The 17,454-nt window shown below is 42.1% G+C and overlaps 1 protein-coding gene and 1 long non-coding RNA gene across 2 annotated transcripts; both read right to left on the reverse strand.

Annotated features, from left to right (window-relative positions):
• Positions 1-421: 421 nt before the first annotated feature.
• Positions 422-15,150, reverse strand: LOC109514462 (uncharacterized). Its single transcript, XR_002167991.1, has 3 exons — positions 15,141-15,150; positions 13,354-13,360; positions 422-872 (listed from the first exon to the last, which is right to left on the reverse strand). It is a non-coding gene; the product is annotated as an uncharacterized LOC109514462 (long non-coding RNA).
• On the reverse strand, positions 3,530-11,999 carry LOC109514461 (uncharacterized). Its single transcript, XM_019867589.1, has 14 exons — positions 11,855-11,999; positions 9,930-10,135; positions 9,647-9,784; positions 8,014-8,152; positions 7,469-7,931; positions 7,274-7,390; positions 6,902-7,043; positions 6,374-6,520; positions 6,023-6,087; positions 5,706-5,896; positions 5,214-5,614; positions 4,912-5,011; positions 3,833-4,031; positions 3,530-3,759 (listed from the first exon to the last, which is right to left on the reverse strand). Exons 1-14 carry the CDS (start codon positions 11,972-11,974, stop codon positions 3,623-3,625), a joined length of 2,565 nt encoding a protein of 854 aa, XP_019723148.1. The 5' UTR covers positions 11,975-11,999; the 3' UTR covers positions 3,530-3,622.
• Positions 15,151-17,454: the final 2,304 nt, after the last annotated feature.

Here is a 17,454-nt window from a genome sequence, read left to right on the forward strand (position 1 = left end):
TAATGCATTTTACATTACAAGAAGAAATGCAGACCATTCACCCATCCATACATTTTCAACACCACTTATCCTACAGGGTCACAGCGGGTATTGGAGACTCTCCCAGCTGGCTTCGGGCGGAGGGCCGACTACACCCTTGACTGGTCACCAGTCAGTTGCAGGGGAAATACTGTATATGTAAAATGTCACTTTACAGACAGCATAAATCACTGTTTGGGCTCATAACAATTAGCAATTTATTGAGTGTATATAAAGGCCACGTGGTGGTCAACTGGTTAGCACATCGGCCTCACAGTGCAGAGGTCCAGGGTTTGAATCTGGGCTCAGGCCTTCCTGTGTGCAGTTTGCATGTTCTCCCTGTGCCTGCGTGGGTTTTCTCCGGATGCCCCGATTCATAGGCAAACAACAATTCGCACTCACAGCCAGTTTAGAGTCTTTAATGAACCTACCATGCAGGTTTTGGAATGTGGGAGGAAATCAGAGTACCCGGTACCAGAAGAACATGCAAATTTCATACACTTAGGCCAGAGCCTGGATTTGAACCCACCACCTCTGCCTTGGAAATGGGCTGTGCTAACCAGGTGCCCATTGTGCCACCTTGAGTAAGAATAGAGTAACTGCAGTAAAGTTAAACGGTTGTGGTAATGTATTTTTATTGTTTTAACTGAAGCTTTGGGACATATTTATATTTAAGACCTCGTTACTGAACTTCTTTTTTTATATATTTTTTGCATCCAACCTTGTTTCAGGTACAGTTACGTCATCCTCATTATATAATAGGTGTGTACATAATCAATAATTCATTTTATTCGCAGAAATAGACGTCCCAAAAATCACATTTGCTAAGGATTCAATGGAGGTATAAATCAGCTCTGTACACAGGAAGCCCGAAGACAAGATTTGAACCCAAAAGCTCTCAACTGTGAGATAAACAGGTTGACCACGATTCTACTGTGTGGCCATGGTTCCACCAAGTGTCTCAAACCTGTCAATGAAACTTATATACTTGAGTGACGCAAGAAGCTGGTGGATTGCTCGAAAAAATCACGCCTTTCTGTAAGATGTCTGAGGATGTTGACAAGGGATACAAGCTGCTGCAGAGTGATCGCATATTGACTGTGCAGTTTGAGGCGCTTGGTTGGGTCCTTCCCCAACATGATCAGGAATTTCAAAATTATTATTTCGCTCCTCTGACTGCATGAGAAGCAAAGTGCGTCCAATAAAGTGTGACCGCTGTGTGCAACGCAAATGCCTGAAAAAGAAGCAGTGAAATAAGCAAACAAAGATACATAGAAGTAGAATAATGTCAGCATCTTGTGCAACATTAACATAACTAGTTGGCCATTGAAGTCTTGAACGTGGCTGTTAAGTCTTGTTTCTTTATGGCCATAGCTCATACATATTTGAGCAAAAATGAACATTCTCGATACTGTATGATATTCATTCATTCATTCATTTTCCGAACCGCTTTATCTTCACTAGGGTCGCGGGAGGTGCTGGAGCCTATCCCAGTTGTCTTCGGGCAGTAGGCGGGGGGCACCCCGAATTGGTTGCCAGCCAATCGCAGGGCACACAGAGACGAACAACCATCCACGCCCACACTCACACCGAGGGACAATTTAGAGGGGTCGATCAGCCTGACTGTATGATATTGTATTTTTTTTATTATTATTATCAGGGAGCGGTATCAATGAACTCTCATTAAATACAAAATGTTTTGATAGATTCTCGTCATTCTTGTCTATTACACGCTTTTCCCCTTGGCTTACCTTCCCTTTGTGGTACGATCATATCACAGATTTTATGTTCTCATTTTTGACATCACAAACTAAAACATCTGCAGTGCTGGTTGAGTGTCTTTTTTTGTGTGAATTGCTTGATTAAACAAAAACAGACAAGTTATCCTCAGTAAGCACAATTCTTACTAAAGATGCATGCAATTCTGGTTGTTGTGGCATAATTCACTGTCATTAGGATTGTATAGTACTAGGGGTGTTATGATCAAGGTTTAATGTTGCGTATTTCGATACAATCATTCACGAGTGAGCTCGGCCGATGCCAATTCCAATACAGATCACTTGGATTGGCTACACATCTTTCAGTTTTGGATTCGCTAACTAACAATTATTTTAATAATCAATTAAATTGTGGGCGGCCCGGTGACCGATTGGTTAGCGCGTCGACCTCACAGTGCAGAGGTGCAGGGTTCGATTCCGGCTGGCTCTGACCTTCCTGTGTGGAGTTTGCATGTTCTCCCCGTGCCTGTGTGGGTTTTCTCTGGGTACTCCGGTTTCCTCCCACATTCCAAAAACATGCATGGCAGGTTATTGGAACACTCTAAATTGTCCCTAGGTGTGAGTGTGAGCGCAAATGCGTGGTTGTTCGTCTATGTGGCGACCGGTTCAAGGCATTCCCCCACCTACTGCCCGAAGACAGCTGCGATAGTTTCTATCACGCCCCATGACCCTTGTGAAGATAATCGGATCAGAAAATGAATGGATGGATGGATGAATTAAACTGTCAATTATTTTTTGATTAGTACATGAATCAGATTTTTTAAAAATCATTCTGTCCAAATTTCCATCCTTTACTGTACAAAAACAGGACATTATTTCACATTAATAGTGCAAAAAATGCAAAAATATATCCAGTATTATCTGGTCAACTAATTTTTTTTCCGTCTGAGATAAGTAAACCTTACAAGAAGATATTTTTTGTACTGATTCTGAATCAGCAGCTTGTTTTTTCTCTAGCACATTGGGTTTTCATAATAATAATAATAATAATAACAATAATATGTATCATTATTGTTATTATTATTATTATTAATTAAGGGTTACGTTCACTAACAAGTGGAATTTTTCTTCTGAAACGTCATACTGTTGCTATAAATAAAAATGTATGGTAAAATCTTTATTGTGGATGTTTTAGGTAAAATTAAAAACCAAAAATAAAAATATCTAAAAAATCTGATGTGCTAGAAAAAAGTAAAAACATAATTTTAAATTAATTGTACATTCTCTAATTGAAATATGATGTTGACCAGTGTGATGATTCAGTTACTGATTTGATCTGTAACATGTCAGAAAATAGGGGAAAGTACATGTTTTTCCAAGTAAAAGCAGACGTTGACAAAAGATTTATTTGGAATAAACACAGACAATCAATCACTATGATACATGGAGGACACCAGAAGGCTGAGAGTATTTACTGTGTAGAGGTGTCAAAGGGTATTCTTTGTAATAAAGAGAAGAACATTTACAGAGGATGAGACATCCTGAAGGAGACTTTTGATTGTTTTTGGCAAAGAAAGTAATTGATCGACATATACTGATCACATACTTATCCACGGAAATCGTCCGACCATGATTGGTGGCCGATCGATTGGAACGACACTATAAACTACAGAATCTTATTTTCGAAACACTAACAAATATGCATCAATATATTTTAAAGGTGATGATCATTTTGTATGTACAACATTTTGTCCATTTCAATTCTTGAAATGCACCCCCAACCATTATTTTGCTCATCCAAATACATTTGATTTCCACCAAGCCCAAAATAAAATGTTGTATCTGAATAATGTAGAAAAAAATCTGCATCTACTACCTGCAAGTGTTTAGCTTTCAAATGTCAGCAAACGTTCATATTTAACGCTTGACATTTTGGCTTTGTACATGACGGTAGCACTGATCATGCCAACAACTGCAAGAAGACATCCAGTGATGAATATGAGGTTCATATTCAAATTCATCACTAGAGAGAAAAAGAGATTTTTAATCAGAGCAACAAATTAGGGAAAACAAAGTCAGATTTCATATGATCTTACCTGTGCGTCCATCACTCTCTGCTGATCTCTTCAGGCGCAGTGGTCCTTGCGAAACCAAATGCTTGGCACTCTGGATGACAGCCTCTCTCTTTACATGGTGGTGGTAATCATCTGTCCATGTGGTCTGGATACATCCATGTGAGCACCTGGTGTGGGGGTTCCCTGCCTCACACGTCAAGACTGAACAGCTGATGTACACCTGAATAAATTAACAAATGAGTTGTGGATTAACTATTGACAAGAGAGACCCATCACTTAATACGCACATTTTTTTCCCCGAAATCAATATCTTAGTGACATGCAAACATGTATGTCATCTAGTACAGCAAGCACCTGTGACAGTGGCATCTTGCACTTGAACATACATTTCTAAGCATTTATAAGTAAGTTGTGAATTTGTTGCACGTCAGTGATGGTGTCGTGCAGGCAGTGTGGGTTCAGTTGGTGGAGTGAATGCGAGTCGAAATGGTTGTTCATCTCTGTATGTGCCCTTTGACTGAGTGGCAACCAGTCCAGGGTGGAGTCGGCCTTCCGCTCGAAGTCAGATAGGACAGGCTGCAGCATCCTGAAGAGGTTGTGTTAGAATCCAGTGTGTCTGTCCTCAGTGTTCCACTGTGTGGCCCCTCCCTCTGTTCCCTCTCTTCTGTTTTTGGTTGCCTTTCCCTGAATTCAGTGTGGGTTGGGCGTCTCCCCAATCACGGCACCTGTCTCGCCTACACACCTGCCAGTCTTCACCTCTCCTCTGCAGCACAAAGGCCAGTCTGAAGATCCACCCGTTGCTAGTTTGTCGGCTACCTTGCCTGCCATACTCTCTGCTGCCCAGCCTTCGTGCCCAAGCCCTCCACTACATCTTGGTTTGGTTTCTCTTACTGCCTTTGGTTCCTGCCTCCTTGACCTGACCCTCTGCCCTGCCAATAAACCAGGACTGAGTTCATTGTGTCTGCCTGTGGCGCCTGTGCTTGTCTGAAACCAAGTTTAACAGGTTGAGTCAGATTGAAAGTTGATGGATGGAGGAATTTGTTAGTGGAAAGACTTCATGTTTTCCCCCCCTGCAGAAAGCAATACTGAGAGATGCTCACGTGATCATGCAATCCAATGAACTGGAAGGCCTCGATGCTGAACCTGAATTCATGTTCATGAGCTGGGGTGTAGATCTGCACTGTTGGATCTATTGGACATCTAATCAGAGCACATAAAAGGACAATGCATTGGCTTGGAAGCAGCATGCATTACACTGGACAGTAGATCACAAATTCAATGATTTATTTCTACCGACACTTCAGATAATCCAGTTCAGGAATGTTCAAGTACCATTGTCAATACAACAAATAAAGCCTGGATTGCGGCAGCAACCCACACTCCAAAAGAGTTGGAAGCTTACCCATTTTCAATGATTGAGTAGGTTGGCTGGGAGTTGGGGTTGTCATATGGAGCAGCTCGGCATGATTCCACAAAAAGTTCAGTGTTGTTGATCAAAGAGGAGGCCTCTATCTTCATGTAAATCCTGTTTCCTAGTTTATAGTCCAGAGGGTATAAGGTTGGACTAAATATGGTTCGGAATTGGGCATCTGGGTAGAACTCAAACTGGTAGGTGAACGTGCCAAAGCCCTTTTCCCAAACTGTGATAGACTCTCTGTGTGCAATGAAACTCTGGGTTACATTTCCTCGTTTGGGATACTGGCAGTGGAAGCCAACTTCCAGCCTGTGTGTCCTGGTAACGATGAGTCTAGGGTTGTCCACAGTGATTATTTCATTCTTGAAAATGAGATTATCATCATCCTCCTGCAGAGCAAAATGCAACTGATTCAGTTCTTAAATCAAAGCCAAGATTCACCCGAGGAAGATAAGATGAAATGAAATGCAGTTAGAGTACCTCCAGCTGTGTGCCACAAGAGTTAAGGGGGATGACAGCAACTACATGTGTGCTGTTGGAGTGTCTTTGAAGACTGCACTCTACGTTGTAGGGATCACAGAGACGTAGGTGATCCAAATCGATCCAGTGGAGTGATGCTCTCTCAACTACCACCGTCATATTGGACTCAGCGCAGGTCACCGTAGCTTTAACTGAAAAGGACAGATTAGTTTTCAACCAACTTTTCTCCACTTTGAGCTGACAACTGCATGCATGTTTTTTGTTCCATCAATAAATGACTTTGAAAACTAACTACCGGGTACTAACTCGTGACTCACCTTTCGCCTTCTGAACTTCAAGCAGAACACATCTCATTTCAGATTGATAGACTGATAGAGCATGCCTACACAGAATTGATGAACCCATTATTACGATGAATAAAATAAATAAATACAAAAAGAATCAACACAATGTTGAGAAAGAGTCATTTCCTTTTAATGCATCGATAAAGCCTCGATAAATAGTATTTGCTAAGACATGTAAATCCTTACCCAGGATCGTGTTTGTGATGAGATGAGAATAATATGAGGATGTTGGTGTGGTTAAAAAAGCCTTACCGAATATATAAAGCGCTTAAGAATTGCTTTTACAAATTATTGCAAACACAAAAGTTTCAAACAATGACTGACCTTCGTATGACTGATTCAACAGAGAAGCAGAGTGGACGATGTTTACCCTCATCGCCAGGCCTGGGTATCCACCTTATGACAAACTCATCATGCGTGGTTCTATGCTTGTTGGCATTCGCTGGCCCACTCATAATGATGTCATGTATCCTGGATCATTAAAAAAAAAAGCTAAACTAAAAAGGTTTCTCCATTTAGAAGCACAGTATATGCTGAATACAGAAACACACCTCTACTGCAGTTCATTTGTTTGCTGCTTATGAATACAATGTTGTAACTATATTAGGTTCACAGATCTGAGTTTGTTTCTCGCATTTCTTTGTTCACATTCTGTCTCAATTTTTGGACTTTGTTCATAGTATTCGTTCTTCTCCTGCCTGACTATCTTCCTTTTCCTCGTTCTTTTTTTTTTTTTGGATTTTTTGCATTTCTGTTTGGCCTCGCCTCCTTCCCTACACTTGGGTCCACCTGCTTTTTTTGCTTTTTTCCACCACGACATAACCCCAAGCATGACAGTTGCTTTTCACTTACTCTGCACGCACAGCTTGCGCTTTGACTCTGATCTCCACTTCTTTATTGACCTCTACATAAATATGCTGTCCATTCTGGGGAGTTGGATATACGAGCCTCGGTATGTAAAGTCCCTCTTGACAGGAAGGAACAGGAGGGTCCACTGAAAGCCAATAAGAGATTCATTTAAATGTTCTAAGGCTAAGTATCTGATATTCTGGTCAATGTGCTGTGGTGTAGCATAGTATATTACATATTTCCTACAGACTAGGCATATTGTTCACTGCCATAGCTACAATACAATCAAATGATCAAAAACACTTATCTCTGTGTAGTCACATGATTCATATACCATGGTCATATATTTTTTTAGCACAATAAGACCATGCTTACCCAGTAATGAGAACTGCAAGGGTAGCTTGCTAAGAGCTGGAGTTGGGGCATATGGGTGTCTTGTAGTGGGTGTCCAAGATGTTATGGTAGGATGCCAAGACCGCAAGGTTGTTGTTGATGCAGTACTTTCAGTGAACAACCACCACCAAGGATTGGTTACGGTTTGTCTTTGCACTGCAGTGCGAGATGGTGTTGCTGCACGTCCTGTAGTCCGCTGAGTCCACCACCACCACGGGGGTGCTGTTGTAGTTTTCCACGGTACCTGGGTGGGTGGTGCTGATGTCGTCCATGAGCCCGTAGAAGGCATCCCTTGACTAGGCGTCATATAATGTTTCCACCATGGCACAGTGGGTGGTGCTGATGTAATCAAAGAGTCTGTAGGAGGTTCACCTCTAGTAGTATGCCTTTGCCCCCATGGCTCTGGCGTTGTTGTGGACCAGCGTGACCATGAGTGTTCTGTTGTGGTTTTATACGGCCGACTGTTGGGTGGACTGACTGGGTACCTCTTTTTCCTGGCCATCAGCGGAGACCTGGAGCAATGGGAGCCATCACTATAGGATAGTGTGATGGGCTGTTGTGGAAAGTCCTCCACTACCAATTCAAATCCAAAAACTCTGGGATCAGATAAGGTGTAATCGTAGTGCAAAGTGCAAGAGTCCTGGCGAATTTTGAAAACAAGTTATTAATGAAAGTCAACAAGGAAATTTTTATTCCATGCCGTCGTCAGACTTTCAACATACCTGATTCAGATAAAAGCCGACAGGTTGACGGCACCTGCTGCATTCTTTATTCGAAATTTTTCCATATCTGCATCGTACTCGGTCACCATCAGCATCAAAGGCCATGATCTTGTATGCCCGCGGGCAGTTTTGAGGAACTCTTGAGAAAACAAAAATTAGACATTTTCCTTTCATGTCTTGTTGTCATGATTCAGTTCTGATTATTCGCCAGCAGGTGGCAGTGGTCTTCCAGTCTTTCCTGCTGCGCACCTCTCCTCATTTGAACACAGACATCCGGGACGACAACTGGTAGTCGGATAACTGCAGGTTCTCGATACAGTATTGCTCCGTATTCTTGTTCTGCGTTTTCCGGAAATAGTTTGCCTGCGTTCATTATTACTCTCGGTTTAGATCAGGGGTGTCAAACTCATTTCACATGGTGGGCCACATACGGCCTCGGTAGATGTCAAGTGGGCCAGACCATTAAAATGATACCATACTTTGCTATAAATAACCAAAACAATGTCTTTCCTTTGTTTTGGTATAAAGAAGCACAAGAACATTAGGAAAATGTTGAAATTTAATGAACATATCTTTTACAAAATATTTCATGAAGCACCTTACATTTCCTTCGACAAATGTGCAATTTACTTTTATCATTCACATATATGCATTGCAAATGATCCCACTGATTGTACAAACATTAACAAGTAATTGGTATTGAAAAATATAGTAATGCACTTTAAGATTAAATGAGATTCATAAAGAAAGGAAGTTTTAAACCATTTACACGTGCATACAAAATCTAAATGTAATCTTACAAACTAAGGAGAGTGCTATTAAATGTGTAAATGTGAGAGTGCTATTGATAGCGTCTGCTGTCATGGGTCTGTCACAGTGACGGACTGAGGCTGCTGTTGTCTTCTTCTCTGATCAAAACAGTGTCCCCTTGCGGATACTCAACGAATTGCACCTTATTAAAAATATTAATTCTGTCTTTAATGCATTTTTTTCACTTTTAAATTATCCTGCGGGCCTAATTGAACCTCCTTGCGGGCCGGTTCCGGCCCGCGGGCCGTATGTTTGACACCATGCTTTACATAATCATCTCGCGGGCCGGATTAAACTCCTTTGCGGGCCGGATCCGGCCCGCGGGCCGTATGTTTGACACCAATGGTTTAGATATTTTCGCGATTGGGTCATCTTGTCCTTTGTTGGCAACCTATTTTCGTTTGGATTTTTCCCCCGCCTTCTGCAAGCGCTTTTGGTTTGCTGTAAATAAATATTTTTGGATGCCTTTACCTGAGTTGATGATTGTAGAGTCTGATTCTCTTCCGGAACCGTTAACACTTACATTTGTTCACATTTAACATTATTGCAGAATGGATTACCCACATTTCATAAGCAAATCATATTCATGGTAACAAACACTAGAATGTACATTGTATTTTGCCACGTAAGGTTAAAGCAGAAAAAAATTCATCATATTACATTGACAGGAAATGTAAACTATAGTGCAATTGTATTCATGTAACTTTTCATTGGTTAACAAGAGCAGTTATATGGCTCTCACAATCATCGCACTTATTTTGCACCCTAACGACAGTTCCTTCCTCAAATACAGAAACTGAAATTTTGTTCCTTAGATATTTACCGAACAAGAGGTAGCATGCCAGTAGCTGGTGATTTGTTTGGCTCTCTTGTGTCAGATCTTGTACCCAAATCCACAGTGGTCAGTTGTATCCAATAAGAGATGAAGTTCCTTGTTGGAATCCAGCAACAGCCATCTAAGATGGGAGGTTTGGACATAAAACTCATTAAATACTGACACTCAACTGAATATGTAGGGCATAATACAATATGACCGAGTACTGAAATTTCTTCATTGGAGACAAAGTTTCCAGATTTTAAATGACCACAATAAAGAAAAATCTTACCTCAAAGAGAAAGGTTTGTTGGATGGAACACGTCTTGTGATCACTCTCTCTACTTCACACCATTGCCTGGTATTTGTCGGTGAATTGGTGCTGTTGTCAAGTACAACTCTATGCCGACTGACCTCATATCCACAGTTGCCATTGGAACAATGAATGTTTTTAGAGGCGTGACACCCATCGAAGGTGTCCTTGAAGCTAATGTTGACCTGTGAAAACGGATCATATTTGTGTGACACAATTTGTTTTACGACAGAGTTTACGAGTATAAGCTGACCCCTGCATACTCGCCGTACGTCAGCCACGGTTTTTCATTGCTGCTCTATTTTTTTTTTTATTTGTTCCCGCAGTTAAAATTTATTTATTTATTTATTTATTTAAAAATATTTGTGTGTGTAGGGTGGTGTTTTTCTCTCGCTGTTTTCCCTCAGTTTACCAATGCATTTCAATGGGCGTACATTTTATGCGGATTTTTGCCATTTATAGGCCAGCCAATGCAGTCCCTATCTCGGCAATGTCTTGCAGTGTTATGCTGAATCTTTTTATTAAGTGTTTGTCATTGTCACTCTATTGAAAGATTCTATCTATCTATCTATCTATCTATCTATGTATCTATCCATCCATCCATCCATCCATCCATCCATCCATCCATCCACCCATCCATCTATCTATTTTCTAATTTGCTTATCCTCACAAGGGTCATGCTGGAGCCTATCTCAGACAAACATTCATATTCACAGTCCCACCAAGGGACAATATGGAGCAGGGGGGCCCAATATATCGATCGCGATCGACTGAGAGCTCGCGGACTGGTCCCAAGTGGATCGCAAGGGGTGTAAAACGGGGAAAAAACCCCAACCCAAACTATTTGTGTGTCTGTGTGTGTTATTAATATGATATATTTTTGTGTTAGTGCACACTGCACCCTTAGCATCCTATCAGTCTCTCTTTCACAAGAAGTATTTAAAAGATAAAATAAAATAAAAAAGCAGGTCCCTTTCAACCTGGCTCGTGACCTGCATCACCGGAAGTTGTTAGCGGTCAGCAGGCTGCAATTGCAGCTTGCGATCAGAGCCATTGCCCTATATCTTTTATTGTTATTATTATCCTCATTCAGTGTTTGTTTCATGTACAATTCACTGAGGGCATTGGGAATCTGGAGTGCCGGGAGAAGCATTTTAAAACTGTAGACGTGAGCTACGATAGTTAACACGCTACAAAAATGCGTCCCATGCCTCGTTCATCTTAGAGGCCGTAATGGCTGTTGCTCCGTATGGCATGCGTGTGTAAGTGCGTGCGTATGCGCGCGTGTGCAGTAACGAGTTGATCGCGGGAGGTTGGTTGATCGAAAAGTAGATCTTCGCTCAAAAAAGATTGGGCCCCCCTGATATAGAGTGTTCAATTTACCCACCATGCATGTTTTTGGAATATGGGTGCAAACCTGAGCACCTGGAGAAAACCCACACAGATATGGGGAGAATATGCAAACTCCACACAGGAAGGACGAGGCAGGGGATCAAACCCACGACTTCTGAAGGTACCAATAGTATAGAGCAGGAGTGTCAAATTTATCGTAGTTACCGTTTCCCTCGGATGGTGGTTATGACTGAAACTACAGTATATCAAGACTAACAGTTTATTCAACTATTTGTTCCTGTAATGAGAAGTTTGGTGACAAGAAAATGCTTACAATATCTCTTATACATTACATATGAGTATTTGAAATTGTGGTACAGATTTTAGCAAGCATCATAGAAGTTGACATAAAATGATGTGGCAGGCCTTGAGTTTGACACCCATGCTATAGAGGCTATGTCTGTGGGATTGATAAAAGACAATCACGAAAAAACACACACAATACAACGATGATAAATGAGTATGGCAAATATTTGATGATCACATAATGATACCAGTATTTAACCACTTACTGTAAATGTTCCATCAGAGTTTATATCAGAGCTGAAGGTGCTGAGTCCTCCATAGTGGTGTGATGCAGACACCAGTGAGATCAGGAGTAGCTGCAGCACGAGCACTGATGTGGAAACCATGATGCTTCAAACTCAGGCCGGCTCTGAACTGCCTCCTATTTATACACGCAATTCCAGACCTCCCAGAGAACATGGGACAACAAATTTACAAGTCTGTCCAGTATGTTTGATAACTATGGACTAAAACTGGTTTCAGTGAACAAGCCATCAGGGTTATGTTTGTATAGGTTCAATCCTTTGCGGACAACTTGCAGCTACAACTAAATGCTTAAAAAAGATGTAGAGCTGCATATTAGTGAAACTGTGTAGAGCACATTATGGATCTTGATCTGGAACATGTCTTGAATTTACGTATTTTTTGCTATATACAATTTAATTGGACTTCTCCTGTAATCAGTCATTCTTCCATTGAATTGAGTAACATCTAAGTTGAGGTCCTTAATCTTTTTGTTTGTGATTATCTCGAACCAGATCTGGATTTGTAGCATTGAAATGAATACTTACAGCTCCCCCTTTCAATTTAATGTGTACCTTTATATTTGACTTCATTAAAATTGTTGTATAAATGTTTAAAACAAAGCAAATAGGAGCTCATTATCAACGTGTTGTACAGTATACCGGAGTATTAGTAGTATTAAAAATACATTTTAATTATTGGTGAATGTTCTTGCATCGTAAAAGGCAACATTTGTGACATGTATAAATATGCAGACAACACTTAATGCATTCCATTATTGGGTGTTATGGCGTTCTCTTCCCATCCATACAGTACAAACAAGAAAAGAATCTGGTTTAATTTGTTTTGATAGAATAAGCACCAACTTCGTGAGGTTTAAAATGGAAACAAAGAAGTGAAAAAAAAAAGACATGTTCCTGCTCAGCTGGCTAAAATGATAACATCAATAGGGCAGGGCTTGTGAGAAATGCAGTGCTGATGAAACAAAAATATTTGACCATAGTTTCACTTGTGTTGAATTCAATCCAATATATCTTGAAGGAAATTATAAAAATAACCTCCACCGTTAAATCACAAAGCAACTGTGACTAATGATGGTTTTGGGAAAGCTGAGTTCAATTTCACAGGCAACACGCTAGCACCGCAATTGTTGAATCAATTACATCAATAGAATCTGTCAGACAAAGTGAAGTAGACTGCAAGATTTCAAGAAACAAAGTCATCATACCACAATCCAAAGAAATTGAAGAAGAAATGAGAGAAAAAGTTATTGAAATCTCTCATTATGGAAAAGTTTACAAAGCCATTTCCAAGACTCTGGAGCTTCAGCAAACCACTTTCAGCGCCATTGTCCACAAATGGATAAAAATGGGAACAGTGGCAAACATTCCCAGAGGAGGTCACCCAGCTAAAATGACTCGAAGAGTGCGACGACAACTCATCCAGGAGGTTGCAAAAGAACTTAGAACAATATCCAAAGAACTCCTGACCTCGCCTGAGTTCAGGTCAGTGTTCACGACTCTACCATAAGAAAGGCACTGGCCAAAAATGCCATCCATGGGAGAGTTCTCAGGCGAAAACCACTGCAGTCCAAAAAGAACACAAAGGCTCGTCTCACATTTGCCAAAAGACATTCGATGAGCCTCAAGACTCCTGGAAACACATTTTGTGGACTGATGAGTCAAAATGTTAACTTTTTGGAAGATGTACGGCCAGTTACGTCTGGGGTAAAAATGGCACAGCATTTGATAAAAAAAATAATATTATGCCAAGCCTGGTGGTGGCAAAGTGATGATCTGTGGCTGCTTTGCTACCTCCAGACTAGGACAACTTGCTGTGATTGATGGGACAATGAATTCTGCTGTGTACCAGAAAATCCTGAAGGAGAACGTCCGACAATCAGTTTGCACCCTCAAACTCAAGCACTCTTGGATCATGCAGCAGGATAATGATCCGAAACACACCAGCAAGTGAACCTCTGTGCGACAATGTGCAGAGTCATCAAGCAGCGATAAAGTGAAAAGTGGTGCGATCCTGACAATACTGTGACGGTCATGCAGTTGGTGCAGATAATCGTTGCACCATTTTAAAGTGACATTGCAGTAGCAGTAGTTGTAGTCCAACTTTAGGTGTGCAAGAATGCAGAAAATCCTTGAGCGCTTTCAAGTGTCTAGTGCTGTGGAATATTGATCAATGACAATTGTTCAAGTATGTAGGGAGCTGGAGCTACAATGATCAGGGCAAAGAGCCACTGTAGATTTGAGTCATTGTTTTTTAGGCAGTCAAAGGCGAGAGGAAAGAAGTTGTTTGAATGTCTGAATGGTACAGGAAACTCAAATGTTTGTTCAACAGACTTGTCAGTGGGTATTACATTGCTCCATATTATTGTTTGTCTCCTGAGGGTTTTAGTCTTAAAACTGATTTACTACTACCGCTTTTAGTTTTGCTGTCATTGGCTGGCAACCAGTTCAGCGTGTACCGTGCCTCCTGGCCGAAGATTGCTGAGATGGCTCCAGCACACCCACGACCCTCCTAAGGATAAACAGTTTAAATAATGGATGGATGGACTCTTAGTTTCGCCATTTCTGTCAACCTAAAATGATCGCTCATTAGATACAAGTGTACTGAGAGGAGATTTACCACAAGGAAATAAATGTTCTCTTAAAAAAAAAACAAAGGCTAAAACAGCATCACAAGCGTCATCTGTCATGCTTTTGTTGACGAGGTCACAATAGCGTATCTGGATTTATTCGGGCGAGGACATTTTTGTGGTGTGATGCATTTTAAATATTTAGTTTCTTTTTCTGTCATCAAAGCAGACTATTCACACATGCATCACAGCTAACGTTTGAATGCCAGTTCAAAAAGGAGCAACGCAGTCCTATGAACTTCAGCAAGAATTCAAGTCAAGTCATTGCTTCATGATTTGAGTTTGTTAATTACCTTTGCATGAATTATTGGGGGGCTCTGCAGAGTAAATGTGCAGTCGGATATAACTTGTCAATGCAAGCTTAATATCACTGAAATACTCCAGTGATGTAGAGTCCCAACTGCATCTCCCCAAAACACAGATGAACAAATACAATACAGCTGTAAATGTAAATAACAGCAAAATCATAGCTCATTCAAAAATGAATATTGGACATATGGTGGTATTGTAAATAAGCAAAATAATTGCCAATGGCAGGTATTGGAGTAATAGTGAAGTCACCCTCATTCAAAACAAGACATTTGTCACATTCAAAAAAATGTGACATTTAATATTTGTACTACAGTAGTTATGTTTAGCTCTGGATAGGAAGGCATGCACACTTTAAAAAATGTAGTACTGTCTACGGGGCCTCCCTGAACTGAGCAGAATACAAAGGAACTGAAGGGAAACAGTCAAACCAAGCCCTCTCTCCCTCAATACCGTTTATCCTGTTCAGGGTCGGGGGGTGCTGGAGCCCTTCCCAACTGACTTTGGGTGAAAAGGTAGATTGGGTAAGGTGTACACTAACAGCTCATTCTGACGCAGTACAAGCTCCCTATTTGCAGAGGGTAGAAGAAACACACTGAGGTTCAGAAATACAAACAAAGTAGGCAAAAAATATGACAAAAATAAAAATGAGAAAAACACCACAGCAGAGCTGCCAAAAGAAAGAAATTCACTTCCAGAACACAATTTGTAGTTAGGTTTGCCTTGGGCCCCACTGACTTGCTACAGTACTGAGTTAATCCTGCAGTGTCACCAGAGGCCTTACTCAGCCAAAGTATGATTAATGCCTTGTGTAGTGATGAAAAAGGCAGTAGGAGCAAGAAGTTGTGGCAAGAACTCAATTGAATTGTGCCACACACTGACCATTGACTCTTCATACACACAATTGCTGGGTCAATTTTGAAATTCAACTGGTGGGACAGAGGTTGAGTCAGTTTTGTATTAAATTGTAAAAATCAAAATGACTAAAATCAGCCAAAATGATAAGACCAGATGCTGCACCAATAACATAAAACAAAATTCACTGATTTTATTACACAACGACTGGCCTCACCTTCAAGTCAAGGTGACATTGGTTTTGTAAGTCCTCTTTGTGTCTCCTTCACATTTTGTATGCAATATGATTTTAGAAATTCAAAATAAGAGAGGACAAAAATAAAAAAAAAGTAGGAAAATCCAAACAAGGAATGCATCTTCCCCTATATGAGAATAGTTAAGTGATATAGTTAAATATAGGTCCATATTAGGAGTGTTATGAATGTATTCCCCCTCGAATGGGTCTGGCCTTGATGCGGCGAGGGGGCTTGTGTGTTCCAGTGACCCTGGAGAGCGATACTGTCGGGAGCTCGCTCCTGGTAGGGTCACCCATGGCAGGCCGGTCTCCAGGGTAGGTTCCAGACAAACAAAGACCCCAGCGTGTTGGTACGCTGTGAGGCGGCAGCCCCGCCAACCGACTATCCTGCGGAGGGCTAACAACCCACCCAGGAGAAACCCCCTTTGTTACGAAACTGACCAGAGAAAGAAGCCGGACTGACCAACACGGTAACGGACCCCAGCCTGCCCCCGACCAACGAGTACGGATCGACCTTCGTCGAAAGACCCGTGTCGCCACCTGGAATGTCCAGACACTCCTTCGCCCCGGAGCTGCCACCCTGCTGTCCCGAGAGCTCTGTCGTTATAACATCAGCCTGGCAGGGCTCTGTGAAGTGCGATGGCAAGGCAATGGCGAAACAACAGCAGGCAACCATTGCTACATCTGGAGTGGCCCCGAGAGTCGGACCGGCCTTTACGGTGTGGCTCTTGCCATTCCAAAAGCCCTCCGGAGGTCCCTCATCAGCTGGACGCCCATAAGCGACAGACTACTGTCTGCACGCTTCCTCCACCATCACGGCAAGATGACTGTTATAGTCGCCTACGCCCCCACTGACGTCGCTGATGAGGAAGCGAAGGACGCGTTCTACGACCAACTCCACCAGGCTGTCGACCAAGCCCCACCACACGACATCACCATCATCCTCACTGACGCCAACGCCACTCTATCCAGCAGTGATCGGTCCCCTGGCTCACCTGTCGGCACCACCTTTGTTGACAGTACAACAAACGACAATGGCAACCGCCTCCTCCTCCTCTGCCACCAAAACAACCTCTGTGTTGCTGACACCTGGTTTCCCCGGAAACGCGTCCATCACTGGACGTGGTACAGCCCAGATGGCAGAACAAGGAAGGCGTTGGACCACATCCTCATCTCACGACGCTGGAAGTCGTTTGTCACCAACTGCCGGGTGTTCAGAGGAGCACAGCTTGGCAACACAGACCATCGTCTGCTGGTGGCCCAGCTTAAGCTAAAGCTCCGAGCCATCCAGCACAAGACTCTGCCTCGCCCCGACTCCTCCCGACTCAGCGACCCCAACATCGCCACAGACTTCAGTTGCTCCATCCGCCGCACTCTCGATGCCCTGGCCCCTGACAAACTGACAGACTGGGTGGCCTTCAAGGAAAGTGTCCTCCAGTCTGCTCACAATGTCCTCGGACGCTCACGATCCTTCCCGAGAAAGCCCTGGATATCAGAGAGGACACTAAACATCATCGACCAGCGGCGTGAGGCCC

This window comes from Hippocampus comes, unplaced genomic scaffold, assembly GCF_001891065.2.
Source record: "Hippocampus comes isolate QL1 unplaced genomic scaffold, H_comes_QL1_v1.1 scaffold2, whole genome shotgun sequence".
NCBI classification, from domain to species: Eukaryota; Metazoa; Chordata; class Actinopteri; order Syngnathiformes; family Syngnathidae; genus Hippocampus; species Hippocampus comes.

What these genes read in the sequence shown, in the direction of transcription:
- LOC109514461 (XM_019867589.1), bottom strand. Translation starts at nt 11,974, where the DNA reads ATGGTTTCCACATCAGTGCTCGTGCTGCAGCTACTCCTGATCTCACTG. An exon ending in ACTCTGATGGAACATTTACA is followed by an intron (nt 10,136 to 11,854) that starts GTAAGTGGTTAA and finishes CCGTTTTCACAG; the next exon opens with GTCAACATTAGCTTCAAGGA. An exon ending in AGAGAGTGATGGACGCACAG is followed by an intron (nt 3,760 to 3,832) that starts GTAAGATCATAT and finishes TTTTCTCTCTAG; the next exon opens with TGATGAATTTGAATATGAAC.